General features: G+C 36.9%; 1 protein-coding gene across 2 annotated transcripts in view; it reads right to left on the reverse strand.

The window, feature by feature from the left end:
• The window catches only part of LOC128490489 (core histone macro-H2A.1), a 26,186-nt gene extending 4,659 nt beyond the window's left edge, over window positions 1-21,527 (reverse strand). The window contains exons 1-8 of one of the 2 annotated variants that reach the window (XM_053462384.1): window positions 21,382-21,527; window positions 15,735-15,925; window positions 15,068-15,174; window positions 13,711-13,908; window positions 13,407-13,517; window positions 8,857-8,947; window positions 3,972-4,061; window positions 61-235 (exon numbers count right to left, since the gene is read on the reverse strand). In XM_053462384.1, coding sequence (XP_053318359.1) covers window positions 61-235; window positions 3,972-4,061; window positions 8,857-8,947; window positions 13,407-13,517; window positions 13,711-13,908; window positions 15,068-15,174; window positions 15,735-15,906 — 944 coding nt within the window. In that variant the 5' untranslated portion in view covers window positions 15,907-15,925; window positions 21,382-21,527. Of the gene's footprint in view, window positions 1-60; window positions 236-3,971; window positions 4,062-8,856; window positions 8,948-11,288; window positions 11,389-13,406; window positions 13,518-13,710; window positions 13,909-15,067; window positions 15,175-15,734; window positions 15,926-21,381 lie in introns of both variants that reach the window. The other variant, XM_053462383.1, reaches the window with a different exon arrangement.
• Window positions 21,528-21,778: the final 251 nt, after the last annotated feature.

The raw sequence follows: 21,778 nt of genomic DNA on the forward strand, positions 1-21,778 counted from the left end.
GTGGGGAACGCAGAGTTGACCTGTTACAATGCTAGTATTAATGATATGTCTTATTCTTACCCTCCGCTGCCAATTGAAGGAAATGCAATCGATTTAATTTTCTTCTCATCTGCCAATGCTAGACAATTCTTTACCGTCTTTTCCAGAAGTTCTTCACATTTATCCGAGCCCCACCTGGGGCTATTACAGTGGATAACAAACTTTGCAGGCAATCCATGGCCGGAAGTCACAGCAGCTAAGTAAAATAGGAACAAAAATGTATTTTAATAATAATAATGGTCTCTGTGTTTGGGGAGTGCAGGGACTTATCATATGTCCACTATGCCTAATACACAGTCACAAAGCTGAAGATGGAGTAGGAAGAGCAACTACCGGTAATTCACCAGCATTGTCATGTTCAAAGTCTTTCTGATAATAATGACTTATCCTTGATTCCACACAGTCTATGCACGTTCACAACTTTAAAACACTGAAATGGTCCCATTTCTCCTTTATCAGAGGTGTTTGAAATGTAGTTATTTTGAGAGGCGTTTAAAAGTACAAATCTGTTTGCATGTAGAGAGCTTTCCGACAATAGGTATCTTTACATGCACAATTTGCACAGTTAAGTTAGGTTTTGTTATTATGCTGCAAAACAATCTAAGGCACAGTAAAATTATACTTAAGCAGCTAAAAGAAAATACTAAAAAGGCATCTACAGTGGATTTATTCTCGGTGTTTTTGTGAAAGATTCAATTTAAATGTTACCAAAACACTGAAAGTCCTAAAAAAATATTTAGAATACTAAGAAGTTGGTATCAAATTGTTATATATATATATATATATATATATATATATATATACATACATATATATACATATACATACATACATACATACATACATACATATACATATATATATACATACACACACACACACACACACACACACACACATTATATATATATATATATATATATACATATATATATATATATATACATACATATATTATATATATACACACACACACACACACACACATTTATATATATTATTTTTAATACTAATTATTAAACAATCAATGTTCTTTACAGTCATTCTTTACTAATGCAGAATGTTTGATGCACTTTGATTCTACTCAGATCCCAGCTACAATTTGTTCTTAAAATTATTAATGAAAATTATAATAACTCCGACTAAATAGCGCTAAACATGAAACCCTAAAGTTCAACAGTACAATGCTGGGCATAGAAACTGCAATATCTGGAAGTAATTGCAAGTTGCTGTTCTGTAGATCAACATCTTTGAAAAGGTGACCAAAAGCTGATTTTATTTGGTATGAATATGCTCCTTCCTTCTGTGTTATTGCTTTTTTCCCCCATGAAGCTTTTTAATAGACATAAAAGGGCCATCATGAAGGACCAAAATTAAAGTGCTTGCAGGAAAACCGGGGTCACCAATAAATTTCACGGAGCATAGGGAGTACCAGGAATAATCATGTAGTTGGGCGTTGCTCCCTAACATATTGAAGAACTTGAGCGCTAGACATTTCCAATTTGTTCTAATTTATGTCCCACTGTTTCATTTGGCATATGGAGAATGCCTCATAAATTTCAGGGAATTCTAATAAAACAACCTGACGTTTGTGTAATCAGATGGGGAATTATATGCAAAATGTGGCCAATATGGCAACTGAAGTAATTCACCTTAACGCTACAACTCTTTGCACTCTTGCGCAACAGAAGTGCGGTGTGTGTGTGAAGTTACGCTGTCTATTAAAAAAGGACGGTCGTTTGCTGAACCCTGAAAGTTAAGTTGAAGAGGTCTTTGATTTACACCTTTGCCATTATCACATTTGTAAAAAAAAAAAAAAGGATACAGGTTTGCGCTGTGATGAAACACCTGCATTTAATATACGAAGAAAAAAAATAGGATTTTTAAAGGCTAGAAAACCTCATGTACGGCCATATAAAAACAGCTACATTAGGTTAGTTTCAGGTATTTATGTTACAATGATCTGTATGTAAAGGGAATGTCTATCTTTTATCTGGCTCTCTATCAAAGGCTAATGCCATTAGATTTAAAATAGCATTTTCAAGGTATCGGTCATTTTGTAGCAAAAAAATGGAATAATAATAAAAATCTATTCAGCTGGTAAAATAATGGGGTAGGATATTGTTATTAACAGAATTAATATACGTCGATCAGTCATAACCATTTGCCCACTGACGTGAAGTGAATAACACTGATAATCTTGTTCTCATGGCACCTGTCAGTGGGTGGAATATATTAAGCGTCCAAACGAACATTTCATCCTTAAAAGTGGATGTGTTAGAAGCAGGTAAAATGGGCAAGCGTAAGGATCTGAGCGACTTTTACAAGGATCAAATCGTGATGGCTAGATGACTGGGTCAGAGCATCTCCAAAACTGCAGCTCTTGTGGGATGTTCCCGGTCTGCAGAGATTGCTGAAAAAGTAAATGCTGGTTTTGATACAAAAGTGTCAGAAAACACAGTGCATCTCAGTTTGTAGTGTATGGGGTTGCATAGCCGCAGACCAGTCAGGGTGCCCATGCTGACCCCTGTCCACTGCCAAAAGAGCCTATAGTGAGCACTGGACCACAGAACAATGGAAAAAGATCACCTGTTCTCATGAATCATGTTTTCTTTTACATCATGTAGATGTGGGCACGTGTGCGTTTCTTACCTGGAGAACACATGGCACCAGGATGCATTATAGGAAGAAGACAAGCTGGCAGGGCCAGTGTGATGCTTTGAGTAATGTTCTGCTGGGAAACCTTAGGTCCTGCCATTCATGTGGATGTTACTTTGACATGTGCCACCTACCTAAGCATTGTTGCAGACTATCTACACGGTATTCCCTGATGGCATTGGCCTCTTTCAGCAGGATAATGTGCCCTGCCACAAAGGAAAAATGGTTCAGGGGTGGCTTCCCAGATCTCAATCCAAATCGAGCATCTGTGGGATGTGCAGGGCAAAAAAGTCCAATCCATGGAGGCCCCACCTTACAGGACTTAAACTCCGTGGGAAGCACCGGCAAGGAAGATTGTTCACGCAGACGTCCACCGGCAGCGGCAATGCGAGCAGAAACAACCTCCGCTGCCGGCACGTCTGCAAGATGTGCTTTAAAAATCTCCCTTGCCGGTACTCCCCCCGTGGGAATTCCCGGCAAGGGAGATTGTTAAAGCACATCGAGCAGACGTGCCGGCAGCGGAGGTCGTTCACGCTCATCGCCGCTGCCGGTGAACGTCTGCGCGATGCGCTTGGACAATCTCCCGTGCCGGCACCCCCCCGTGGGAAGTGCTGGCAGGGGAGGCTGTCTCAGCGTATCGGAGAGTAGGATATAGGTCCCCTGCACCGCTGCGGGGGATCTGTATCCTAACCCCGCTGCCTGCCCGGCAGCTAGACGGGCGCTAGACCCTCGAATATAGGCTGCACCCCCACTTTAAAGACTTAAAGGGGGGGGAGTGCGGCCTATATTCGAGCAAATACGGTATATATTTCTTTGTATTAGTGGAATTTTATGCATACTGTGATAATGTTAGTATTTAAAAAAATGGCAAATCATAACGTCAGACTTAAGGAACAAGTGTTTGTTAGACTAAGTCGGGTAAACAGACACTAAAAAATTAAATTTTTGGGGGAGAATCAAAAATTATGTTTGATATACCAGAAGAGACCCAGCATTACTTTTGCCTGACAATTATAATCCAGAGGCTTGTTCTCACTCAAAATGAGCCGTTGCAAAGTTTCTGAGACAAGAAGCTCTGACCTTTTTTTTCCATAGGCATCAGAGAAAAAAAAGGGGAAAGCTCCTTGGGGAAGTGTAGTATGATAACTTCTTTCATCCAGAGTCCAAGACGAATTTGACTTGCATAAAAAAAATAAAACTTGCATAATATCAACTCACTGTGATCATAAACATGAACATATTACCTACATGAATAAATGTACAATAAGTCTTACCCCCTGCTATATCCAAAGGTCCATTCTTTTTCCTCATTTCGATAACTGCTTCCACAAATTCTTTTCCACCTTTTTTTTCTAAGGCATTACCTAAAAAAGGGACATTTAAAATGATATCTCATTACCGTTATGGTTTAGTTAGAGGATATACATATTCATCTCCTTTACCCATCTTTGGTTAGCCTTGGTTTCAACTACAAAAATAAATCCGAACCAGATAGACTTACTTTACTATGTTATTGACTATTTTTTCTTTTTTGACGTACAATTTTCCCGTCCATAAACATTTTTACTGTCTTAGTAACGATTCAGAAGTGAAAAAATATACACTGTAGAAAAGTGAAAAATATACACACACTAATATATATATATTACACACAAAAAATGTAAATTTTGATTCTGACAAGAGTATTATAATTTGGTCACATGTATTGGAACAGTAAGGTAGGGAATTATATATTGGCGGACTTACATAGCATTTAAAAACCAGATTGTATTAGAGTTTCTGTATCACCTTTCTAGTAAATGATCACGTTCATGTACACCACAGATTTTAAAACATTCTAGGATTGCTGTACATAATGAATGCTGAGAAACCTAAATTGACATAGCTTAAATAAGAAGCTTTAAAGCTTAATTAAAATGTGCCATAAGCATAGAAAAAGATAAGAAAGAGGCCAAACACTTTTTAGCAAATGAATGCTTTGAAGCTTTGGCATAATGCCAACAGGGAGGAAAAGAACTGATCAAAAAAGAAATAATTAATAGCTAGTTGTCCTTTTTTGTTTAGCTAAATCTCGGGTTATTAAAATATGTGAAAAGAATAGAATTCTTTTGGCTTAGGACGGTGTAATATTATGAGGAAATTCTAGAACTATGTAAATGGGAATTTATTATGCAATCTAAAGCAAATCGAGCCACTTGTTGTACAAACCATGTAAAAAGAAAGGCCCCACTGGTTTAACCCCTTCGTGACAAAGGCTGATTTTACTTTTTGTACCCTTCGTGACAATGGCCTTTTTAACATTTCTGCGCTGCTCGTGTTTAACTGTAATTTTCTTCTTTCCCATTTACTGAACCCACACACATTAGATAATTTTTTTTCAGGACAAGAAGGTCTTTCTTTAGATGACATTGTTTTGATTGTATCATATTATTTACTATTAAAAAAAGTATAAAATATGGTGAAAAATTTAGTTTAGTTGAAAAATCTTTTACTCGTCTATAAAAGGTAATGAAAAAACCTGCTAAATAGATTCTACTATTTGTCCTGAGTTTAGAAATACCCAATGTTTTTATGTTTTTTTGCTTTTTTCTACACATTATGGGGCAATAAGTACAGGTAGCGTTTTGCTATTTCAAAGCCATTTTTTCCAGATCTGGTAATTCTTCCCCCCATGTGCCATTTCTGGGAATATTTGAAGCCAGCCAATGCAATTTACCCCATCAAGTCATATATTTTTAAAAACTAGACAGCCCAGGGTATTCCAAATGCTAGTATTTTAACCCTTTCCAAGCACTAATTCTACCATCAGCCTTTGTCAAACTTTATGGTAGTAATTTTTTTTGCATTTGTTTTTCCACACACATTTTACTTCAGGTATGAATAAACAGGTTCTGGTATATGTCACAATCATAAAACACCTCAATATGTGTTTAGCAACATCTCCTGAGTACAGTGATACCTCACATGAATGATTTTGCCTGGCTGTTTGGGGGCAAAAGGGCCACATTTGGGGCACGCGCATTTTCAATGTTGAACTTTGGCGTTTGGCGATCAACTGCCCATGTCCTATTTGGTACAACTTTGAGCTGGGCCATTTCAGTATGCCCAATAAAGCCATATATTTTTGAAAACTAGACACCCCAGGGTATTTCAAATTCTAGTATTTTAACTCTTTCCATGCACCATATCTACCACCAGTCTTTGTCAAACTTTGTGGTAGTCATTTTTTGGCATTTGTTTTGTCACACACATTTTACTTCAGGTATGAATTAAAAGGTTCTCGTTTATGTCACTATCACAAAACACCCCAATATGTGTTCAGCAACATCTCCTGAGTACAGCGATACCTCACATGAATGATTTTGCCTGGCTGTTTGGGAGCAAAATATATTTTTTCTATATATATTTTATTTATTTTTTTGCCTTTTTTTAAAAAAAACGTTAACATTTTTTTTCAACTTGAAGGTTCCCCTGATTTCAGTGGGAAATTATTTTTACATTTTACTGTTTTTTTACTATTTTTTTCTAATTATTATTAATTTTATTTTATTTTTTACTAATCACACTGTGATTAAAAAGCTGGCCTCCATTGACTTGCATGGTTGAATGCAGTACCTGTATTCAACCTGCAAGTGGAGCCAGAGTTCTCTAGAGGGTCTGTAGACCATCTAGCGAATTTTTTCGTCTTTATTGTTTTTTTCCCGGGCATTCCAGCGACATTCCAGCGACACCATTTAATGCCTCGCTTTCTGCACCCGTTTAAAGACGTGCCGGTCCTGGCACGTCAATTGTCGTTAACGACTTGATTTTCCGCGACGTGCCCGGACCGGCAATTGTCATCAAGGGGTTAAAAAATGTTGCTGCCTTATGTTTTTTCTCTTTTCATACAACTATGCTTTACCTATGATCTAGGTCATAGGATGTATAAAATACAGACCCTTATAAACACTTGGCAGATTTTTGGAGTATTTCAGACACTTTTTTGTGCAACACCACTACTTAATGGGCCAGTTAAAAGGGAAATTTTGGCACAGTCCTCCATAGTTTCCATCTGCACTGTACTTCCTTAAATATGGGGCGCAGGGATATGACATCATATGCCGACGCCCAGAAGGACAGCAGCGCTGAAATCAGTTAGGCCTAGGGTAGCCCCAAAGTAAATAAATCACTGCTTACAAGCACAAATTTCCATCACTTTAACAGAAATTTGGGTTTGCCCCATATAACATTTAGCAACTTATGTCTTGCCAATATGCATTGTTTACTGATGCACTGTTCTGATTATGAAGACTGAGTAAACAAGTGCCACCATTATTATGGAAAACTTCAAACGTCTCTATTTAACTATATTTTGTACTGGGTTCATAATGTTTAACTGCAGTGCAATTGTGTGAAATTCTTGATTCTAGGACAGGTTGACAACCCCTTTGACTGCCTACAGCCTGGACCAGCTAGTCAAGTCTGCCCAAAAACGGATACTTCCAACGGTGGTGCCACAGCAGACATTATCCTCAATTCTAATTCTTACAATAGACAAAACATACTGTCCGTGCTTCCTTTTCTATTTAATTAAGCATTCGCATGGAAACATTTTCTGCTGTGCCGTCTGTGGGAGTTGCTACCTTGTGATGCATTTTATGCTTTAAACTGCCACACAAGCACCCTTATTATACTGCCTAGTGGTAAACAATAGAATGGGCTCCGCATTACTCACCCAGAGGTACCCTTATACATAACCATCAAACCATATTTCTACATATAATGCAATATTCATTAGTACCAAACTATAAAAAGTGTGTGAAAACTGAAAAGCATGACATTTATTACAATTTGGAAGCAGCAGCAGGTGATTTTTAGGGTTGGCATTTATGCTTAAAGTTGAAAAAAAATATATGATCGATGGCTGATTATAAGGTTAGTGCACATGCTCAGTAGAAAGCAGCCAGATCTTTCAATCATAACACATTATACAGCGAAGGGCATTGGGGAGCTGCCCCAGCCTTTATATGCACAATGCCAGAACACAGCATGTTACTCATTGCTACAAAGGGGATTAATGTAGCCCTTCCAAAAATGTACATTTTAAACTATTTACTTACTGCTTTGGAACTGAAGGTAACAAATGTTCTTGGACTACACCAACAGAAAAGTTTAGAAACACTAGCATGAATCCCCAAGAAACGCCAATTAGAATAAGAGGTGGGAGAGTGTGGATCCTTCTAGCAAAATGCTGTTTAATTAAGCAATAATAATAATCCTAAATAAAACCAAAAACACAAACAAATACAATACACGATAACGTGTATTTTTAAGCTTTTCATTCGAATGAAATGCCAAACAACTTTTGTTAAAGCCTAAATTATGGTTTCACCAAAATGTATAAAAGCCATGCGTTCTCCTGTGCTCCGATATGTTTTCCGATTACATGAAACATGAACTGTTAAGACGCATTTATGGCATTGCATCACTGATTATGTGTGAAGTAAATTCATTACTATTTTATTTTAAAAAAAGCTACAATTAAAGACAACAATATTCCCTTTTTACTAGGGATTTTGTTTCTTCTGTTTTTTCAGTGTTTCAGAACCAGTAAAAAGTCTCAGTCTCAGAAATGTGTGCATAAGCAACCGATCACTTTCTCTAAAATGTTAATTTATTTTGATGTTAACCTTTTTAACAATACATGTTACATGTTTAAAGCTAAAACGGATGTTGAATATACGTTGATCTGCTTAGTTATTTTGTATGTGTTGAAATCCTTGTATATCCTGTATATACATTTGTTTTTAGCGTAAGAGTATATCATCATACATAAAGGTCGGCTGTTATTCCAGTGAGGAGCGAGGAGCTCCTGGGATGTTCTAACTAAAGCTACCGAGTATACATTTTGTTTTCCAACAATAATATTGCAACACACAGAATCTTCCGTGTACCCACGCAATGAGTGCTTTGGATTGCATACTTTATCTTCATAAGACTAGAGCATCACTGAAGAATAGGTCATTTAAAGGCTATTGTAGCAGTTAGTTGGTTTAGTCAAGGTTTCAGAAAGTAGTTAAAGAAATGCAGATTTAATCAGCGGGAAATTAAAGCAAGCTTCTGCCACCAATCTACCATGCATACAGATGTAAAACTCTCCATGACTAAACTTTTCATTACCTACTTCACCACCGGTGTAGAGCTCAGAGCTTGTCGGGTGAACGACAGCATCACTGTCGATGTTGGCAATGTCAGCCTTTACAACTTGCAACTATAATAGGCAAACAAATGTATGTCAACCGTGTGGGATAAAGGACATATTCAAGATTTTTACCTCAATCCTTGTCTTCCTACAAAAAAGCGGTTGTGAGAGAAGTAGAATAAATGCTAAAAATGTGCAAAACAGATTATGGTATTCAGTAGCGCTGACCAACCCAAAAACACCAATTCATTTTAGAATACATAATTGTTACATTGGCAAGCAACACCATGTTTTGATTGCCGCTTTGGTTTAAAGCAGAAAACAAGTTGGTTGTAGATGATGATACTTTGTAACTCAAGTATAAGTGTTCTTCTAATAAAGAGTTGTTACAGTCATATATTGTTGAGCATTACTTGAGTTATATTTTATATCTCACATCCCCAACTACAACCAGCTTAACTAAAAGAGAAATATGTTAAAATGATAGTTGATAACGCAATAACAAAAGAAAGTTTCTCCATTTTGTATAGAACAAATATTTTACTTAGGGAAAGACATGTATTTAATAGTTCTAAATCAAAAAGATGTCATTATTTTATAATAAAACATGATTAAGAATAAGATATACAAAGCTAAGATTTATTACTGGGGTCAATGTAGATAAATGAGGTTCAACATAGAGAAATGCAAAGTTATGCATTATGGTAAAACTAATAACAATGCAACCTATACTATGAATGGAATATCCTTGGGGAAAACTACCAATGAGAAGGACTTAGGAATAAGACAACAGACTTGACAACAGTGCGCAATGCCAGCAAGCAGCTGCGAGGGCCAATACAGTTTTGGCATGCATAAAAAGAGGTATTGATTTACGGGAGGAGGATATTATCTTGCCTCTTTACAGATCATTGGTAAGACCTCACCTTGAATATGCTGTACAATTCTGGGCACCAGTCCTTAAAAAGGACATTATAGAATTAGAAAAAGTGCAAAGGAGGGCTACAAAATTAATAAGGGGATTGGAAGATATTAGTTATAAAGAGAGACTAAAAGGTTAAAACTATATATGCTAGAAAAATGGCATCTAAGTGGGGATATGATAACATTATATAAATATATGCAGGGTCAATATAAAGAGCTTTTAAAGTGACTTGTTCATTAACAGAAATGAATACAGAGCAAGAGGTCACCCTCTGAGACTGGAAGAGCAGCGAGATTTCAGAGACGACAAAGGAAGGGAGTCTTTACAGTGAGGACAATGATATGGAGTTCACTGTCAAGCTAGGTGGCGTTATCAAATACATTAGATGCCTTCAAAAGGGGGCTGGATATTTTTTTTAGAAAGGCATGATATACAAGGCTATACATAGAATAACATTAATATTTTAGAGCTTCTTTATCCAAGGAGAAATCCAATTGGCTTTTAGAGTCAAGAAGGAATTCTTCCACCTGATGGCAGAATTCGAAGTAGCTTAATTAGGGTTTTTTGCCTTCTTTTGGATCAAGAGTAGAAAGGATAGGTAGAAGGGTTGAATTGATGGACTTTTTTCAACCTTATAAACTACATAACTATAAGTAACTAATTATATTTTCAAAGAGCCTTCGCCCCACAGTGTACTATGAAAAAGAAACAGTCTTGTCATTAAGGGGTTAATTACACTTGTGTATCGAGATCTAAAAGGGAAAGAGTCCCAATGGCATTAACAGATTGTTATCAAATTTTAATGATCGAAATGTAAACCAGCACAAAATACATCAGGATTTAACTATAGAAATAATATACAGTATAACTATATACTAGAATAGATGGCTTTTGTGTGGTGTTTAAAATTAACTACAGGGTTTTGAGGCTAAGGGCCACCAGCTTAGGGAGCTAATGGCTCAGAGACCCATCTGTTAAATTAAGGGGGCTTTTTCCTAGAATTGCCATGTCACATATTCTAGTCTAAAGATTCAGATGACCAATTTCTACTACCTAGCTCAAATTCATAACACAGTAATACATCTGATCTCCATCAACGCTTATCCATTAATAAAATCACCAAACAAAACTCAAATAGAAAATAGTTATAAATATAATTAAAATATTGTTTGTTCATTTTTAAATCGATTTAATTTGGCCAGGTAATTGTCTTCCACTGTTAAAACGGGATAGCATTTTTTTTTATTTACTTGCCCTTAATGGAGAAACTTCCTTCTGTGAAGCAGCATAAAGGCGTTTAACTTAAGTTAGAAACAAAGAAGCAGCTAACAGTGTGAGATAATTATAGAACAATAGAAACACATTAGGTTTTTCTAAATTATTAGTTTTTCATGATAGACCACAATATATTTTTCTATGGTAAGATTGTCTAGGTCTATAATTATCCCTCAACCATTAGCTATATCAAAACCAAGTCCTGTTTACCTATATCGTCTTTAAGGTCAATGTCAGCATTGGTAGGGTTGATAACAGCCTCCACCTCAAATCCTGCTAAATTACTGATTTCACTGTGAATTAGGTTCAGCTGAAAAGAAAAGCATGGGGAAGGAGGTAATAGGGGAGCAGGAAAATTTCAGAAAAGCAGAAATATAGCATGCGACAGAGCCAGAAGCAGAATCACTGCAAATTAAAACATAGAATCAAAAGTGTAAATAAAATAAATAATGATGACAAGTTCAAAAGAAGAAAAAAAAAAACCAATACTTTAACACAAGTGACCTTAAAATATTAATGTGCGTTCAAAAGAAAATGGAGAAAGTATATAGTTTAGACAGTTTGGTTAAATAAAAAACAGTAGCTGGCACTGAGAAGTTTTTTTGACAACAACACATAAATTACATCAAAGACAGTAAGGCTGTCAGTGACGGTGGAATTGGTTTGTATGTTGCTAAAATTATTAGTGGATTTGGTTTTGTCTACACACATCTGCCTGTTTGCCCATGTCTTTCTGCTTTGTGTGTACTAAAGCAAGCTCTTAGGAAGAGGGATTTCATGAAAGTTGTGTTTTCAAAGATATATTTTCACTATGCATTGTAAAAGGCTAGCCCTTGCTAATTTATCTGGAAGAAGGGCATAATTGGTCCTACAAAAATACATTGTTCAATTTGTGAGACATTCAAGAAGAATGCTTGAGTTAAATATGCCGACTACAGGGCCAACCAAGTTATCATTGCGGGGAAATCCCACTAGGGATGATCATTCATATAGTAGCTCTACTTGTTACAAAAGTTATCTCACTATTTCAACTCACCCAGAATGTTTCGGGGTTTATTCACTAAATGGACAGTTTTAAGTTCCCTCACTTCACTAAACATTATGAAGAGCCAGCCTCAGTGAGCTTCTGCTGAAGGAAGAGCTTGACTTGTCTCGTATAATGTATAGTTAAATCAGCAAGATTTCTTTTCCCTACATATTGAATTATGCATTATCCAGGGACAGCAGAACCCTTCTTGCCGTAGAAACTTGCTAGTGTTGACCATTCATAATGACTAACGAAGTGAATGAGTTAAAACCACAACTCTCCTGTAAACTTGCTTTTTTTTATAACATTAACACTTTTTTAGAGATTAACATGGGTCATTGACACATTTTGTTTCCTAAAACCAAGTCTAAGGAAATCATCATATTTAAAGATTGTAGGTAAAGTGCATCTAGTGGAAGTTTTAACCCCTTCATGACAAAGCCCATACATGTACAGGCTTACAATGCATTGTGCTTAATGGGTTTAAGGAGAACCTGTTGTCCTTAATGGGTTAAACCACATGGGGCAGAATTTTCAATTAAGTAAATAACTTTCCTAAAGAGTTATTTTACTGCAAATGTATAGATTTTGAGCAGGGATTTTCATTTGGTTCCGTGCTCACTGTTCTGCGCTTTTACTCAATTTTTAAATATTTTTACATGAGACTCTTTATCTCTGCGTTCTGTGGTCAGAATAAGCAGCTGGAATTACACATTGGATCTTGCGTTTAGAAATGATGCACAATAGGAGACCTCCACCTATAACGTTTTATTTGGCTTCAGGCATACTGAATTACCGCAAGACATTCTAAAATAGTTCCTGTATGTGGGCATTGGCGACACTCACTTTAATGGGATAAGTAGAAATGAGAGCTACATTGCATTTAGGCAGATCTTCATTGTATATTATAACTGAAGATTCATCAGAGAGGAGAATGGTTAGAAATGTTACCCTGGTGCTCTAAAGTCTTACCTCTGAGGTATTGGCTTCACTTTTGAGCATACCCTATACATTATGGCGGGTGAAAGATATTAGATGAAAAGGCCAATAACTGACAGGACTGTGTAGGGTTATGTGAGCAGGGTAGGTATACCTTTTCTGGTTGGCATGTGGGTTGCTGTGACTTCTGTTAACATAACTGAACAGTATAACAGCGTAGGCTATATGTTTTAATTTGTTATACATTCACAATTACTTAGTAATCTTCTAATTAGAGTTGGGGTATTGAAGAATTTGAACAAAAAAAAAGATGAAGTAACACTGAATCTTAATATCGTTAGGAGTTAGTTGGCTATGCTTACCTTTTGTCCAAGGAAAAGGCTTTTTGTAGACAGAACAGTGAACCCATCTGCTGGTGTTCCTTCTGTTGTACTGTCTGCACTTGCTGCTTTGCTGACTTCTCCTTGCTTCTTCTAACCATATACAAAACATTGATAAATAAAAACAGCACAATATAAATAGGAATTACATAAAATCTGAGGTTCTGTATACAATGGATTACACTCCTATTTTTATTGCTCAGTATATATATATATATATATATATATATATATATATATATATATATATTATAATATAATATAATCAGGCAGCGATAAAAGATACCTTAGATTTCCTCATTCCTTTTCTAGACCCAGGTTTCTTTGACAACACTTTTTTAGGCAAAGATGTTTTGGCTTTCTTCGCTGGTGGTGGAGTAATGATAGCTTCCAGTTTTCCTTTGGATCCGCGCTTCTTTGCTAATAATTCTGGATGAATATTTGGTAAAACACCACCACTGGCTATTGTGACTCCTTTTAAAAGCTGAAACATGAAAGCATTAAAAAAAATTTTGTTAAATATCATATTTAATAAACAACAGAAGGTAATATTTTGCTACATTATTTTAATAAACATCATAATAATAAATACAAAACAAAGAAAACTTTAATTTTTAATAAAAGTTAAATATCACAATCAACCATCCATCTGAAATAGCGATCAACCTTAAAGCTCAAAAGATTTCAAACATTAATTAAGAACTGTTGGAATTGTTGCACTGTCTACACTAAAATATACTAGTGGGAATGAAGTTATCATTAGAGAACTGAACATGAAAGATTTGACTGTTAATGCCTTAACTCCAACCTAAGGACATAATAAATGACAGGCTGTTAATCTAGTGAGACATTAGATCAGTAGGAAGTATATGCAAATAGAAATATATAGTTTCTTCCAAATATTGATAGTGAAAAAAAATGTATAGTTTTAGATGTGTTTGCACTAACAAAAGAGAAGTCCCACAGCGCGCTCTAGTGTTTAAAAACAAGTTATGCTAACTACCGAGTAAAATAACAAACTACTACATAAAATGTCACTACAGATTGAGTTTATGGAAGAATATTTTAAGGGATTTATTTATTTTGAATGTAGAGTCATCTGGAAACATTCATAAGTTGTTTTTTTCCTGTACTTTTTTAAACGGGAAGGAAAACCATCCGCTAACACTGCAAATTATTGCTTCTCAAGGTCTTGTCATTTGCACACAATTTTTTTTTTAAACAAATAAATAACAATATGGCATGAAATAATCATAGACACTCCACCACTTTAACACGGAATCTGTACATTTTTAACATCTATATTTGTGCAGTCAAAATATGTGAAGTAGCACCTGAGATATACATAAAAAAACTGGAAGGAAGAAGTAAAAAAAGAACAAAAGCAAGAAACTAATGGACTTAATGTTTGTGTTTTTATTAAGGTCATTTTAAAAGCATTTTGATGGATACCCCGCTGTCCAAAGAAGTCATAAGAAAGATACATTTTTTGTGAGAAACACATTAAACAAATACATACGAACCAATTAAAAGTGAATGGAGGGAGTGAGGAAGATTGCTCTTTAGGTCATTATTTGTTCCTCTGTGCACTACAAAAACATAATAGCAGTTACATATAAAATACATTTAGTTAATTGTATTACCTGATTTAATTCCTCGTCATTTGCTATAGCAAGAAGGATGTGCCTTGGCGTAACCCTTCCCTTTTTATTGTCTCTTGCTGCATTTCCTGCAAGTTCCAGAATCTCCGCTAGTAAAAATAAGAAAGGGTGATTCCACACTTTGTCTCATCTTATTATATAACCCTTAAGCCACAATTTTGGGAAGCACAACATATCATGAATTATTTCTGTAACACTGAACAAGAAGCAATATTACCCAATATTCTTCACAGTAAAAAATATTCCACCTGCCCTCTCAGTAGCTTTAAGCATAAGTGGCAGTGGGAATTTCGCTGCTTGCTTTGCTTCATGTCTTCACTCAATGATGCTATAATCTGGCCCCACTAAACCTACATCTATACACTAAATAACAGTATGTAGTACAAATTCAAATGAGCAATACACGCATTATTAAAGCTAATGGGTATGCCAGTCAGCGACTTGACCAGTAGCATACTCCACCTGCATCAATACTTAGACTCACAGTACTTTCTGGATGGATCACAACTATGCTGACACCTATAATGTGATGGCAGATAAGAACCATGAGGTACACAGAAATACTTTTTGGGTTACTGTTGCCATGTGGGGATCCAAAAAATACCAACCATGTGTGATTCATATGTGATTAAGCCCCAACTTTTCTTACCAGTCAGATATTCCAGTACAGCAGCCATGTACACTGGTGCACCAACTCCAATTCTGTATTTAGGGTGTCCTTTTTTAATGTAACGCAGCATTCTGCCCACAGGAAAAATGACCCCAGCCTTTGCAGACCTGGAAGTTTTTGTTGTCTTCTTTTTACCTCCTCTGCTAGACATCCTGGTTGAGGTCAGCAAACTGTGAAGAATGTAGTTACATAGCTTTTAGATGTCTAATATTATGAAACCTTCTAATGTAGACCCATCATGTGCATTATATCAATTATTAACATAATTGTGTACAAATTGGAGTGTGCTGTTTTCCACAGATGTAACTTCATTCAATTAAAAGGATGGTCTAACTTCCCTGACATGCCCTCTAAAGGAGAACTCTGAGTACTTTAATAAGAATTCTTCCAAAATTAAAAAAAAAAAAAACACTTACCTGACCTAGAAGCAGCAGCCCTCTTCTTCAGTGGTCTGACATTTGTTGCCACTGACTGGCTCCTTTAAGCAACCAATCAGTAGTAGGAAAGTGTTCTCATTGAAAGAACACAACACATCTCCTGAATTACATTTAGCAGATGGCGGGTGCATAATGGGGGGGAATCCGCTGAATCCCCCCAAGCATTTGCAAGGTGGATAAAACGAAAATATAAAGCGGCCACGCAGCTATCATATTCATTAACCCCTTAACAACCACTGACATGCCTGGCACGCCATAGCATTAAATAAGCTCAGAAAGCGATCTAAGATTGAGGCATTCAGCAACACTGAAATCTGCAGCAGGGGCCCTATTTGGCCCCTGCCCGGGGCATTTACGTTCATCATATATAATAAGAGCTTAAATGGTGGTGCTGGAACCTCTCCATAGCAAAAACTTGCCACAGGATGCACTGTGATGCCACTACACAAGATTTTGCCTCACAATGTGATTAGTACTGTATCTTCTTTGGCATGGAAAGAGTTAAAAATACTACGATTTCAAATACCCATATGATGTTAAGTTTAAAAACAAAGGTATGGTTTAATGGGGTAAATTGTAGGGCTGCAACTAACGATTATTTTAATAATCGATTAGTTGGCCGATTATTTTGTCGATTAATCGGATAAAAAAATACATTATTTTAAATTGAAGAAAAATTGCAATAAAAAACGTACAATTTACACTTTAATCTCTTTATTGCAATGGCCTCTCTCTATTCACCTTCTTATTTCACTGACATAATAATAAAAGCTACAAGAACCCAAACAGTGTTTCTCAAACTAGGTTTTAATACAAAGTTATTAGTAAATATTAATTCATATGTTAACTATTTTTCATATTTAATAAAAACTGAGAAAAAAGTTTAAATTTTTTTTATTTACCAAACTGCCCCCAGTTATGCACATCTGACCCCCAGCTTGCCACTCTGCCCCCATATATGCCTTATACCTCTTATATGCCAGATTCCACTGTGCCCCCTGATATGCCACTGTGCCCCCTATATGCCTTATACTCCTTATATGCCAGTGATATGCAACTGAGCCCCCTGATATACCTTTTACCCCCAGATTTGTTTTATGCCCCCCTGATATGCCTTATATCCATATGCCTTATACCCCCTATATGCCCTAAAAATTCATAATACCCCCCATACACCACCATAACTCACCCATACACCACTCTGGCTCCTCCCCCTCCCATACACCACTCTGCCTCCTCCCATACACCACTCTGGCTCCTCCTCCTCCCAAACACCACTCTGGCTCCTCCCCCTCTCATACTCCACTCTGCCCCCTCCCATACACCACTTTGGCTCCTCCCCTCCCATACATCACTTAGCCTCCTCCCCCTCCCATATACCACTCTGCCTCCTCCCCTCCCATACATCACTTTGGCTCCTCCCCCTCCCATACTCCACTCTGCCTCCTCCCATACACCACTCTGGCTCCTCCCCCTCCCATACTCCACTCTGCCTCCTCCCATACATCACGTTGGCTCCTCCCCCTCCCATACATCACTTTGCCTCCTCCCCCCTCCCATACTCCACTCTGCCTCCTGTGAACCTCCGTTTCTGACAAGACACCAGGGAGCCGGGTAGAGAGGCAGAGTGGCGTAGCAGAGGGGGAGGAGCCAGAGTGGTGTATTGGAGGGTGGCTCCCATACACCCCTCTGACTCCTCCCCCCTCCCATACACTGCTCTGCCTCTCTACCCGGCTCCGTTACTGAAGGCACTTTCACTGCAGCTTCATAGAAGCCACAGTGTAAGTGAAGGGCAGTAACGGAGGCTGTCTGTGCGATGCAGACCCTCACCGGCTATCAGAGAGGATGATTCTCTGTCAGCCGGTGGGGGTCTGCATCGCACAGACAGACTCCGTTACTCACCTTCACTTACACTGAGGCTTCTATGAAGCTGCAGGGAAAGTGTCTGTCAGTAACGGTGCCGGGTAGAGAGGCAGAGTGATGTATGGGAGGGGGGAGGAGGCAGATGGGAGGGGGAGAGAGACGGAAGTGAGAGACCGGCCGACAGTGAGGGGAATCCAGGTCCCCTGCAGCGTTGCCGGTGTTATAATCCGATCTCTGTTTGAGGTCGGATTATATAAGGAGAGGAGTTTTTCAGAGCATTTGCTCTGAAAAAAACCTCTTTTTATAATCGATAAAAATCGATCCGATTAATCGATGATGAAATTCGTTGACAACGATTTTCATTATCGATTATTATCGATTTTATCGATTAGTTGTTTCAGCCCTAGTAAATTGAATTGGTCCAAATAGGACATGGGTGGAGACTGACCAAATGTCAGCATGAAAAAAATGCACACCTCCCAAATGTGGCCTTTTAGCCCCCAAACAAACCGACAAATCTATGCATTGGTGGTATCACTGTACTCAAGAGATGTTGTTGAACACAAATTGGGGTACCTTTGTCAGTGGCATATACCAAGGGCTTTAAATTCATACCTAAAATACAATGTGTATGAAATAAAAACACACAAAAAATGAATACCACAAACTTTGACAAAAGTTAGTGGTAGAATTAGTGCACGGGAAGAATTAAAATACTGTGTCTAGTTTTTTTTTGTTTTTTTTTTAAATATGGTTTGATCAAGGTAAATTAAATTAGCTAGCTTCAAAAATGTCTAAAATAGGACATGGGGACAGGATTACCAGATTTGGAAAAAAATGGTTTTGAAATAGCAAAACGCTAACTGTACTTATTGCCCACAAACATAAAAACATTGGGTATTTCTAAACTCAGGACAAATAGTAGAAATTATTTAGCAGGTTTTTTCATTAGTCCTTGTACATGAGTAAAAGATTTTTCAAATATTTTATTATTTTTTTTCTATAGGATGATATGATAAAAAAAAATGGTATCTAAAGGAAGACCTTCTTGTTCTGACAAAAAACTAAATGAGTGAGAAGAAAATTACAGCTAAACACAAGCACCACAAAAATGATAAAACCAAAATAAAATAAAAAACAACCTGGTCCCTAAGGGATTAAAGTGCGCATGATGGCTGGAGTGTCCCTTTAAGTTGTAAGGTTATAAGGTTATAAGCAAGTTGGAATCGCTACAGAAGACAATACAACCAAACCTGCTGGTAATTAGATTAGATTAAATATTTAATAGTACATTTTGTATTAACTTTTTGCCTTCTCTATGTAATTAAATAAGAAACAAGTAAACATAACTCATACCTCAGATGGGAGGGGCTTTAGAGATAATACATATTTGAACTGCAAGTAAAGGTTATTTTTCACACTTTAGCGTTTGATTAACCAAGCCTTACTTATACAAAGACAGTTCTGCACTTGTTATTTTAAGCCTGCCTTTGTTATCTAGAACTGATCACTGACTCCAGAGAGTACAGGCACCAGCAACGTCCATAAATCAGTGTCGGATCCTCACTGTGGGAAATGAGGACACAACCCCTGCACCGCACCTGCACTTTTATTAAAGGAATGATAACTAATACAGCTTTTTTACTTAAAGTAACAATTGCAAACAGGTTCATACATGTAAGATTTGTTTAACAATTTCCTTAATAATAATGCCTGCTACTTTAAATAAAAATTAAAAAGCATCTCTGTGTATTAGTGTGTATCTGAACAACATTTTTAAAGTCTGCACATTTCTTAATTTGGGATATTAAGTCTAAGGCATTCTATTGTTTACCACAAGGAAGCATGACAAGGTTAGTTGGACTACTATAAGAGCTAGGATGCATATGTATGACAAATAAACAGCTGTCTGAAAACATTATGTGAAAAATAAAATATTTTTTAAAGAAAATAATTGATTCAATGTTTATTATATTAATAATAAATTAATAATATATTTTAAATGGGTGGGAGTTACTCTTAAAAAACAATTATTAAATAACGTATTAATGAGTTGTGCGAAACAATAACACTATATATATATATATATATATATATATATATATACACACACACACACACATACTGTATATTCTGTATGCAGTGTTGCATTGCTATTTGTGTACTCAATTTTTTAGCTTGGATATTTATACAGGAATTTGTTAGATTTTTTTTACAGGCTCAAAAATGCTTGTTAATTTAAAATGCACTTTAATATGCATTCTTCATTTCAAGACTGCATGTCATCTCATGACATCCATAAACAACTTCACAATAGTTGCAATATATTTACATAGACAGCGTGCTGTCAGTTTGGGTTGCTTTGACAATGTTTATAATGAATCATATTTTAAACGCATGAGAATTTGGACTTAAATGCGACCCAAAATCTGCATTATTAAAATGTTCTAGTGATTTGCAATCATGTCTCAGACCCCAGGTGTCTGGGCAATGCAGGATAATCACCTGTTTCAGTTCCTGAGCACATCAAGGACTAAAAATGGGAGGAACGCAAACTCTCCTTCATACATACCTGTTGCTAGGTTACACTCACACAAATGCAAACGTGGTGATTTTCGCCGCGGCTTAATTCAACAGCCTGGCCGACACAAAAATTGAGATGAATATTTAACTGTAGTCAGATTACAATTAAAGGAAATCTTGGGATTTAACAAGAAACGCAAGATAATTGTTATCTCTATCGTATAACTAAGCACAAGTTCTGAAATGTACCGGTAATTGGCACACTGGAAGAGGTACGCTTTGGAACAGATGTTTAGGCCACCAGGATAATGTTATAAATAAACTGATACCCATTAGCAATACGCAGCGTAATTCCCGCCCTGTACAGTCCACGATCAACGGATTGACAGGAAATCCTTTGCTGTAGAAGTAGAAGTCCTGTTCTTGCCAATAAATATGTGCACAATACAATATTTATGGAATGCATATATCTACATGGTTTGGAAGAACGACAAAGCCATGAACATTATTCCATGCAGTCTAAAATAGATATGGATATAGGATTAGCAGCACTGGCAAGGAATACACACAGCCAAGGAGTTTCTATATAAACAATATACCATGTAAATGTCCCACACTACATATACCATAAGTGTATGGGGGGGGCAAAACAGTATATGATGACGTCATATTCATGCATGATGACAGTATGGGTCCCTTCAACCGAAATATTCTAGATGTTTTTTCTTGGCTCCATGTAAACTAAAGTTCTTAATAAACAAAACAAAACACGCAGGAAGACAACGTACGTGTCAGCTACTCACATTTCACCTCACAGCAATATGTCTACTGTGTTTTTCTCTCAAGCTCTTTTCTGTGTAAACTGGGAAGACTAGGCTGTGTCTGTAAAAAAATCCCACAATCCACCGCGGGGAGAAGCGTCACATCCCATCTCGTACTGTACACTTTGGCTGTCAGCTGATTTTTCTGTACGAGAAGACCTTGCAGCAACTTGTGGCGTCGAATATGTAAGAGACGTGCCCATTGGAGCAGGCCCACGTCTATTCATAGCGGCAAGAACGTAAACTCCCCTGCCATTGGCCAGAATTATGTTCCTTGACTTTTGTTCCTGTCGCTAGCCGCCTTGCAGTGATTGATTACAGTAGACTAACGGCAGCAAGGAATGGGTTAATTTTGTAAACTTCCCATATATTTTGCTAA

This window comes from Spea bombifrons, chromosome 4 (genome assembly GCF_027358695.1).
Source record: "Spea bombifrons isolate aSpeBom1 chromosome 4, aSpeBom1.2.pri, whole genome shotgun sequence".
Lineage (NCBI taxonomy): Eukaryota > Metazoa > Chordata > Amphibia > Anura > Pelobatidae > Spea > Spea bombifrons.